Raw genomic sequence first — 11,408 nt, 5'->3', positions numbered from 1 at the left:
AGCGCAATGATGGTGCCAACTTGGGCAAGTGAAGCAACGTCCTCCATAACTAGATTGAAGAACAAAACAACAGCAACTTGTCTGTTCCCCTTCCCCAATCCCCCAGCACTGTTCCCATCCCCCCAATTCCCCAATAAAAATCTTAAAAAAGGAAAAGGCAACCTACAAGAGAAAATATCTGAAAACCATCTATATAAGGAACTCTTACAATTCTATGCAAAAAAAATCCACATAAAAAAAAAATGGGCAGAGGACCTGAATAGACATTTTTCCAAAAAAGACACATAGATGGCCAACAGATACATGAAAAGATGCTCAACATCACTACTCACCAAGAAATACAAATCAAAACCACAATGAAATATCACCTCACACTTGTTAGAAGGGCTATTATCAGAAAGACAAGAAATAAGTGCTGATGAGGATCTAGAGAAAAGGGAATCTTTTCTCTATACTGTTGTAGAAATGTAAACTGGTATGGCCATTAGAAAAAACAGTATGAATGTTCCTCAAAAAATTAAAAATAGAACCACCATATGATCCTGCAATCCCATCTCTGGGTATATAGCCAAAGGAAATGAAATCACTATGTCAGAGAAACATCTGTACTCCCATGTTCATTGCAGCATTATTCACAATAGCCAAGGCATAGAAACAACTTAACAGTCGATCTACAGATGAATGGATAAAGAAGATGTGTGTGTGTGTGTACACACACATATACATACACACACATATACATACACACACACACACACATACACAGGAATATTATTCAGCCATGAGAAAGAAGGAAATCCTGCCATTTGCAACAACATGGACAGACTCTGAGGGCCTTAACCTGCATGAAATAAGTCAGACAGAGAAAGATGAATACTGTATGATCTCATATGTGGAATCTAAAAATGCCAAATTCACAGAAACAGAGTAGAATAGTAGTTGCCAGGGTCTGGGGAGTGGGGGGAATGAAGAGATATTGGTCAAAGGGTACAAACTCCCAGTTATAAGATGAATAAGTTCTGGGATCTAATGTACAGTGTGGTGATTATAGCTAACAGTATTGTATTGTATACTTGAAAGCTGCTAAGAAAGTGGACCTTAAATGTTCTCATCACAATTATGTGAGGTGATGGAGGTGTTAGCTAACCCTATCGTGCTAATCATTTCACAATACACATGTATATCAAAAATCACTTTATATACCTTAAATCTATACAATATTGTATGTCAATTACATCTCAATAAAGCTGAAAAAAAATTTAAGTTATCTATTTGTAGGAAATAGTAATGAACAGGTTAATATATCTAGTAATGGCCCCTATCCCATGAGAGTTGACAACCTAAAGAATACAGCACTGATACTGGCAAAATTTAAGAAGAAAGGAAAAATACAAAAACAACTTTATCAACTTTAAAGTTACACATGAATTCAATGAAGTATTTACATTATGCTTCCTCCACTTCTCTTGCCTTTTCATGTGCTCTCCAAGAATTTGGAAGGTGAAAAGCAGCCAAAATGAACTTATTTAGGGTTAGAAGTGCTTTTCCCAAATCTTTAATCATCTTTGTTACTCTCCTCTGAACCCATTCCAAGGAGATGAAGGAACGCTGCAGCTGACCTTAGAGAGTGGGAAGAAGGGGGTGAGGAGTGCAGGGGAAGAAGGGTGGTGAAGTAAATCACCGTAGACACTGTGCCAGGTGTAATTTGTGCTCCCTCTAAGGGCTCTCCTACTTCTGGGAGTCCCTGGCTGTTATTATGGCTTCCTAATGGGGGGTACACAAGACACGGGTCATGGCATCCATCTTTTTATCCTCTCCCCTCAACAAAATTCTTAGGGTCTAATGAGCACATTATTTCCACCCAAGTAGGCCTTCTACTTCCTACGCAGGGCTTCAGCAGACCACACTGTACTATAAAGAGATATTTACATCTTAAATGATCAAATATTTTCAACCATATGCAAGTGTGATTTAAATGAATGCATACTTACCTTTTTAAGTTGGTCCTGTCACCACTGTCTGAGCTTGCCACAGATGAAGTATCATAGGAATGAGAATCAATAGTATCAATGTTTAATAATGTAGGATCCTCAAGAACAAAAGACTCTTCTTCATCGTCAGTCTAAATTGGAAGAATATAGGTCAATAAATTCCAAATTCCAAATACTCTATGAGGTAAGTCAGATGAGCACTAATGGTTTTCTCCAAAGCATTCACATGCTTATTTCTGCTTGTCACCTCTTTTCCATGCATTGTTATTGACAGAGAGGCATAGCACAGAATTATATTTCAGCTCTAGATAGATATCTCTTTCTACACAGAGTTCACTCCAATTTCTTTCTTGCAGGAGCAGCTATGCAGATTATTGTTAGCTGTGGAATACTTCTTAAAATTCAAATCTGTAGAGGCTTTACTAGTTAATTCACAGCCAAGGCTAATTAGGAGAAAACAAATACCACCTGACTATAAATAGTATCTCATGAAACTATGACAAGCAGACACAAGAAAGGCATTCTGGGTTGGAAATAGCAAGTGCAAACACAGTGGTTTCATAATATCGATTTTGCCCAGGGAAAAAGAAGTAGTCCAAAATGACTGGAGTATATGAGTAGGAGTTGGAGGTGATCACAGAAAGATAAGCTATGACCCAAATTATAAAAAGCCTTATATTCCATTAAGCTAGATGACAGAAGGGCCCATGTCTATCTTGTCCATCACTGTATCCCTAGCACCCAGTACCATGCCTGGCACATAATCAGTGTCCATTTATTTAATGAATTAGTGTACTATATATACTAGGCAGGGGGAAGGCAACTGACATTCTTAAGTGGACACACATGATGGGAAAAATGTTTTAGAAAGATAAATGAGGCAGTGTGAAGATGGATGAGGGTAGTGGGGGAAACTGAGGCAGGGAGACTATTAAGAACCGGTAAGAAGGCTATTGTAATGTCAAGGAAAGAGAGAAAAGTCCAGCCTAGGGAATGCAACAGAAGAGGTCAAGAGAAGTTATAATGAGGGCGGCCAGATTGCTCAGTTGGTTACAGCACATGCTCTTCACAAGGTTGCCAGTTCGACTCCCATGCGGGATGGTGGGCTGCGCCCCTGCAACTAGATTGAAAAAAAAAAAAAACAGTGACTGGACTTGGAGCTGAGCTGCACTCTCCAATTGATGGACAACAACTTGACTTAGAGCTGATGGGTCCTGGGAAAAACACAGTTACTCCAATAAAGTTGAGAGAGAGAGAGAGAGAGAGAGAGAGAGAGAGAGAGAGAGAGAGAGAGAGAAGGTATAATGAAAGAAGCATTACTGAGATAAAATCCTAAATCCCTGGTTACCACTGAATGGAGGGGGTGGAGGGTTAAGGGAGAAGTCAAAGATTCCAAGGCTTCCAGCTAGACAAAAGGTGGCACTACTAATTGAGATAAGAAAGTAGAAGAATAGCAGATTAAAGCAGAATAAGGAGTTTATCTTTGAACAAGTGGATTTTGAGTGACAGACATTAAAGAAAAATGTTCTGACCATACCTTCTCTTTCAGCTTGGACTACCTTCTGCCTCAGCATTTCCATCAAAGTTCTTCTTTATTTTTTTAAATTAAAGTTTATTGGGGTGATATGAAAAAATGCTCAACATTACTAACTATCAGAGAAATGCAAATAAAAACCACAATGAGATACCACCTCACACCAGTTAGAATGGCTATCATCATCAATGTTCTCAAGAGAGCAGTCCATACTCATTATGGTGTCACTTTCTGCACCCATTACTAGCTATTAACTACTACCTTTGCTGAAACTACTAGCCAAATCCATTGGCCTATTTTCAGTTAGCTTGCTCTGGACCTCTACGCATTTAACACTGCTGACCGACCATTCCCTACTTCGTGAGACTTACTCTTCCCATGGTTTCCAGTACATCTCTTTTTCTGGTACTCCTCCAACTTAGGGTGGCCTCTTCTATCAGTCAATGTTCTCTATTTTCTCCTCAGCTCAACCTTTAAATGTTGTTCCCTGGATTATATTCTTCTCTTCATATTCCACACACTTCCTATATGAACCAGCTAATCCATTCCTATAGCTTCTAGTCCCATGTCATGCTAATAACTCCAAAATCTGTATCTTCAGTATTCATTTCTCTTGAGGTTTAGGCCCATATTTCCAACTGCTTTTCATATATCTCCACACACAAATCTACTAAGAACAGGGTTAGGATTACCAAGGAGATATCATATTACTTGAGAGCTATACAAGATTGGAACTGCTGTAGGAAACAGGAAAAGAAATAATTTAGAAATAAGAACTACAGCACAAAGGTCTTAATCAAGAGTCAATCAGGCTCCCCACCTTGCCTGCACCCGCCGGGAGCCAGCAGTTCTCTACTCTACCCGCATCCAGTGAGACGCGCCGCGCACCGACGGAGCGGACATGGGCAGAGCGATGGTAGCCAGACTAGGACTGGGGCTGCTGCTTCTGGCGCTGCTCCTACCCACGCAGATTTATTCAAATCAAACAGCTGCTGTATCAACTCCAAGTAACCCCACCCACAATACCTCCAGTACCGCGAGTCCAGTGAATACCACCACCAAAGCAAGTGGCGCTGCTCTGCAGTCAACAGCCAGCCTCTTCATGATCTTGTTCTCCCTCCTACATCTCTACTGTTAAGAGAATGAGACCAAGAAATATCTGTACTTCCCCATCTTCTAAACCTAACCCAAATGGCGTCTAGACATCTAGTGTGATAAGGAAAAACAGGTCTTCACTGAATCTGCTAATTCTACACCTTGTTTTATTGACACAGAAAATGTTGAGGACCTCAGGTTTCATTGGTTTGAAGAGCATGGGCAGGGCTTGACTAGATGATGGCCAATATTAAATCTGCTGGAGTTTCATGTACAAGATGAAGAGAGATGCATCCAGAATTAGTTCAGAGATAATTTCCTTAAATGTGGCTTAAGAAGTATGGACACATAAAAAGTACCCTGAAAATGAATAGATTTTTATCTTATAGGATGGGATTTGGAACAGATTCAGTTTTCATTTGGTTCATTAAAGCTATAGGACCATAAAACAGTTAGGTAATGCAAAAAGCTTCCATGGTTCTATTTATATGTACATTAGAAGGAACTTCCAGGTGTTCCAGTAAATCCTCAGTGTATTGTGTCACAGTACTAATGTAATGCCGGTGTAACTCTGGATGAGTTTTACATTGTTAAGCTATCACTGTTTTCTTGGGAACTCAACTCTTTCCTTTGAGGCTTTGGATTGGATGTTGCATTTGACTTTTTATATAGTAATTGACATGTGCCAGAGCAATGATGGATTGGAATCTACCCCAAATCCAAGCATAATGAATAAAATTTGCATATATACTTATCTATTATTCCTATTAAAGAGCGCCGGATTCATTTAGCTAAACTAATTCCAAAGAGTAGAAATACACTGACCTCAACTAATTTCAAAATGCGTTTTATTTCTGCATATGTTGAATACTTTTTACAATTTAAAAAATAGTATGTTTTGAAAGTAAAATTGACAAATCTTGAAAAGGCAAATATGTGAAGGAGCCAAAACTGTCAATCAGGTATTTGGGATTGAAGACTGGAAGCTTACTTAAATTCAGAAAAACGTTTGTACTCTTCCTGTATATACTTTTTTTTAAAAAAAACTATGAATCAAAATAGCAACATTTGAACACTTTCTGTTATCGTTCAATATTTTTAGATAGAACCTGATCCTAAGCCTAATGTGGACTTGATTCTGGAAAGTAAATCTTAACTGCCTCAATGCACAGAAACCTTTTTAAAAATAGACACTCCCTCAAGTCTTTTGTTCGCATGGTCACACACTGATGCTTAGATGTTCCAGTATCTGATACCGCCACAGTAGTCTTGATAACCAAAGTCATTTTTTTTCCCCCATCTTTAGAAACCACAGGAACACCATATCCAACAGATCTCAAGCTACTGTGTGTGTGAATGAACATTCCCTTTTGTTTCATACCCGAATGCTGTACATCTATTTTGGATTGTATATTGTGTTTGTGTATTTATGCTTTGATTCATAGTAACTTTCCATGTTATGGAATTGATTTGCATTGAACACAAACTGTAAATAAAAAGTGTCTGAAAGAGCAAAAAAAAAAAAAAAAAAAGAGTCAATCAGAATCTTATTTGATTTTCTTTAGCAGCCTGGGGACATGATTAAAGAAAACAGATCAGCTAAATTAAGCCAGGGTTAAGAACTTACAGGATAAGTCAAAGGAAAAGTGAAGAAAAGGAGAGAATTGAGGGTATCAATAAGGCTGAATTTAAAATTACTAGCTACACAGTAGAGGTATCCAGTCTTCAAAACTGATGTGTACAATCGACTCCTATTAAATTTCAACTGGTATGTGTAAACTGATTCTAAAACTTGCATGGAAATGCAAAAGACAAAGAATTAGGAAGGCAATCTTGAAGAACAACAATAAAGCTGGAATATTGAAACTACTAGATATCAAGACCTATCATAAAGGTTCAAACATTAGGATATGATATTGGGGCAAGTATAGAAAGACCAATGGAATCAGACCTACATATATAATCACCTGACTTAAAACAAAAGTGACACCACCGAAAAGAATATTCTTTTCATAGTCTCAGAGATATAGAGGAAAAACTGATGTTTGCTAGAAGGGAGGCGGGTGGGGATAAGGGAGAAGGGGAAGGGATTAGACAGTTTAAACTGGTAACTATAATATTGCCATGGGGATAAGAAAGACAGTTTGGGGAATATAATCAATAATGTTGTAAAGATTTTGTAGGGTGTCAAATGGGCACATTTCTTACTAGGGAGACCACTTTATGGATGGTGTAAATGCCTGACCACTGCACTGTATACCTGAAGCTGAAGCTGAATAATATTGTATGACAACTATAATTTAACATCTATATAGTCACGGGATATGGAGTACAGCATAGGGAATAGAGTCAATGCAATTGTAATAGATATATACGATGTCAGAGGGGCAACAGATTGCGGAAAGGGGGTTACCACTTTGTGAGGGGTGTAAATTATAAAACTAGTACATTGTTTTGTACACCTGAAACTAATAATAAAAAAGAAAGAAAGAAATCCTAAAGAAAAAAAAAAAGAATATTCTTCTCAGTAAATGGTGCTGGCTCATATCTCACACCATCCCAGATGAATTGCAAAAATCTAACTGTGAAAGGCAGAACAATATAGATATTTTAAAAATAATAATAAGATAGCATCATCATGACCTTAGGAATTTGTAAAATTTTCTTAAACAGGACACCCAAAAAAACTAACCATAATGGAAAAACCTAATAAGCTGAACTACATTAAGAACTCCTAATCATCAAAAGATAAATTAACAGAATGATAAAAACCCAGAAAATGGAAGAAGATATCTGCAATACGTACATTTAATAAAGGGCATATATCCATTCCATACAGAGGGTGCCAAAAAAATTTATACACACATTTTAAGAAAGGAAAAAACTGTATTAAAACTATGCTGATGGTAACCACTTTGAGTACCTCTTGTAATTGCAGAAGTCAAACGTGACAGTATATATTGAGCATTACAATTTTAATACAGTTTTTTTCCTTTCTTAAAACTATATACATTTTTCTGGCACCCTCTGTATAAAGAGCTCCTATAATAAATTCTAAAAAAAAACAACACAAAACTCAATAGAAAAGTGGGCAAAGACATAAAAAGGCAATTCACAAAAGAGATATCCAAACAGCCAAAATATATATTAAGGTACCCAATTTCACTGGTCTTCAGAGAATACCAGATTAAAATTATGATGTGATACCACTACACACCTATAGGAAGAAATGAGTAAGTGAAAAAGGGAGAAAAATTCAAAAGTTGGTGAAGACATGGTAACCGGAACTCCCATGTATTGCTGCTGGAAGTATATTACAACCACTTTGAAAAACTTGTGGCAGTTATCTACCAAAGCTCAACATACCCATATCTGATGACCCAGCAATTCTACAATTCGACTCCTAGATTTATACCCCACAGAAATGTGTGTGCATACATACATACATATATATATATATATATATATATATATATATATATATATATATGTGATAGCTCATATACACATGAATAAGAATATTCATAGCACCACTTTTCATAGTAGCCAGAAACAGGAAATTACACAAATACCCATTAACAGAATAAGTAATGGTATATACATAATTTCATAAAACAATGGGAATGAACAATTACATGCAAAAATATGAATGAATCTAAAGATACAATATTGAGGGAAATAAGTCACACACCCAAAAGCACATACTATATAATTCCATTTATATGATGTTCAAAGCAGGCAAGCTAATCAGTGCTCGTAATAAGCTAGGATAGTTATTATCCTGGGGTTGGGTACTGAAGGGGCACAAAAGGAGCTTCTCGGGTGCTAGTAATGTCTTATTTCTTCATCTGTATTCTGGTTACAAAAGGCATTCATTCAGTTTGTGAAAATTCACGAAGCTGTATACTTATGACTTGCACACTTTTTCTATATGTATATTATACTTCAATAGAAAGTTCAGAAGAAATTTCTGACTGCACAATGCAACAGGACTGAGGTGAAGCTGGACTACTCTCAGAGACTGGGAGGCTAGGAAGGATCAAGAGACTTGGTCCTGATGACATCAAAGAACAGGCAAAGGACTGGGGGGTTGTTATAGTTAGAAAACAGAATTTCAAAGTTAAAAACCTCAAAGACAACACAGCGTCAAAGGATGACAAGGCCTCGTAACATTATTTCATGCCCTAAAGTCTAAGATTTATGATGTCTCAGTAATCTCTACCTCTCCCTACTGTAAAATATCTTGGATGTCCATTTCTTCCCAGCCTCTCTTCAGGATGACATTAATGAACATTATAAGATATTTCCACCCACATACCCTAGAGCAAGTGTTTATAAGGTGTGTTCAAACAATACAGTGAAAGTTTAAATTTTAAAAAAAATTTATTACAGTAAAAGACACATGCCATTAATCCCCCTCAAAATACTCCCCCTCACTTCAAACACACTTATCTCTTCATTCTTGCCACTTTCTGAAGCAGTTCTGGAAGTCCTCTTTTGTGAGCGTCTTTAGTTGCACTGACTGTCATGGCTGCCTCGATGTCCTGAATCATTCTGACTTTGGGAAAGAGCCAGAAGTCGCACGGTGCCACATCCGAGGAATAAGCTGGATGATGACACACCACAATGTTTTTATTTGACAGAAACTGCCATATACCAGAAATGATGTGTGACATAGAGGGATGGAGCATTGTCACAATGGAGGATGATTTATGGCACACTTTAAAACACACCTTCTCTCAACTGTAGCTCACACCCAACTGACTGCGCTGAACAAGTTGAAACTTGTCACACACTGTTACTAAGGTTTGACATGCCGCTTCCTGTATTGAAGATCCCTGCCTTTCCATTGGGTGGCACTCGGCAGCAGCATTCACCGTATTTTGTGATCACAACGGAAAGACTCAGTGTCATACATCACTTCTGGTATGGCAATTTCTGTCCATTAAAAACATTACGGTGTGTCCTTCTCCACCTTATTCACTGCATCTGGCACTGTGCAACCTCTGGCTCGTCCCCAGAGTCAAAATGACCAGGAAAGGTTTTGAATCAATTCAAGACATTGAGGCAGCCACGACAGCATAACTAAAGACACTCATGAAAGAGGACTTCCAGAACTGCTTCAGAAAGTGGCAAGAACAATGGGATACGTGTGTTCGAAACGAGGGGGAGTATTTTGAGGGGGATTAATGGCAATGTGTCTTTTACTGTAGTAATTTTTTTAATTTAAACATTCACTGTATTTCTCAACCACACCTCATATTTACACTTTCTACTTCTGTCCTTTTCATTTTTTTCTTTTTAAAAATCATTTTCTTTGATAACTTTTCTCCCTTACAGTCTTCATAATGTTCTACAACTTACATTATTTTTACTTTCACTTATCCACTTGCTTAGCTCCTTTGAAGTTCAAAAGCTGCTAATTTCCAGTCCCATTTCTCTCTCAAATTCAGAGACAGTCATATGGCACTTTATAATCCCAGTATCTAACACTATGACCCAAGTACACAAAGCACCCAAACTACTGTTGTGAAGAGCATTACCTTCTCAGTAAACCACTACTGATTGTACTTACTGTTACTAGTAGGAAAGTAAATTGTGCAAAGATGGTTTTCCTTCATTATGAACTACAGTCTCATGTGAGCATTATTTTCTTTGCCCTTATTATATAAATATGTAAAACAGGGCTTTGTACACAGTCCTATAAGGTTATTTTTATTTCCCACTTAGTAAGGTAATTGAAATGAGATGTGATTAATACCATAATAACAAAATCAATCTCTTCATCTCTAAAAGAAAGATTTCCTCTATGTTAGAAAGTGATAAATAAATATCACTGTAACAGGATATTCTCTCATTGACCAAAGACTTTTTTGTCGAAATTAAAAATGCATTAAGTCTTAACACAGATCATACATAACACTTTTGAAGTTAAAATATATTCAAAGTCACAGCAACATTAACTGATATAAAAAATAGAAATAAAGGTCATACAAGAAAAATGAAAGATATAATTCACAGAGAAAGTAGTCTGCATCCTATAAAGCGTTGGCTCTGACCTTAACAGTAGTGTAGGTAAAAAAGTAATAAAGACCAAGGCCCAACGCACACAGAGCTATGGGATCAGTGGGCATTTCTATTGGGGTACCTTTGCATCATTATCTTTTAGAAAACACAACTGTGGATCTGAAATAGATTTATACATTAAAAAATATTTCTCAAATTAGAAGCTAAAATCTCCAAGGGGAGTCTTAAGCAAGTTTTTAAAAGATCAAGAAATTGAAGAAAGCATAAATTGGTAACTACAATATGGTCACAGGGATATGAGACAATTTGGGGAATACAATCAATAATGTTGTAAATATTTTGTAGGGTGTCAGATGGGCACATGTCTTCTTAGGGAGACCACTTCATGGATGGTGTAGATGCTTGACCACTTCACTGTACACCTGAAGCTGACTAATATTGTAAGTCAATTATAATTTAATATATATATAGTCATGGGATATGGAGTATAGTATAGGGAATAGAGTCAATGGAATTGTAATAGATATATATGATGTCAGAGGGGCAACAGATTGGGGAAGGGGGGTTACCACTTTGTGAGGGGTGAAATGTACAACTATTACATTGTTTTGTACACCTGAAACTAATTTTTTTAAATGTGCAAAAAAATAAATTAAAAAAAAAACTGAGTTGAAGAACTGTCAGCAGATGAAGGGTACATAAAAACCAGCATACTTCACCAACATGTACCTCCACAAAGTTCCTTCACAAAGCTTTTGTGA

The 11,408-nt window shown here is 37.1% G+C and overlaps 1 protein-coding gene across 3 annotated transcripts in view; it reads right to left on the bottom strand.

The window, feature by feature from the left end:
* The window catches only part of VPS8 (VPS8 subunit of CORVET complex), a 255,460-nt gene that overhangs the window by 225,881 nt on the left and 18,171 nt on the right, over positions 1-11,408 (bottom strand). For all 3 annotated transcript variants that reach the window (XM_019668968.1, XM_019668980.1, XM_019668973.1), the window contains one exon: positions 1,992-2,122. In XM_019668968.1, the coding sequence (XP_019524513.1) occupies positions 1,992-2,122 (131 nt within the window). The remainder of the gene's footprint in view (positions 1-1,991; positions 2,123-11,408) is intronic.

Source organism: Hipposideros armiger, unplaced genomic scaffold (assembly GCF_001890085.2).
Source record: "Hipposideros armiger isolate ML-2016 unplaced genomic scaffold, ASM189008v1 scaffold_14, whole genome shotgun sequence".
NCBI lineage: Eukaryota > Metazoa > Chordata > Mammalia > Chiroptera > Hipposideridae > Hipposideros > Hipposideros armiger.
Note: the sequence above shows the minus strand (reverse complement) of the source record. Positions and strands in the feature narration are given on the sequence as shown.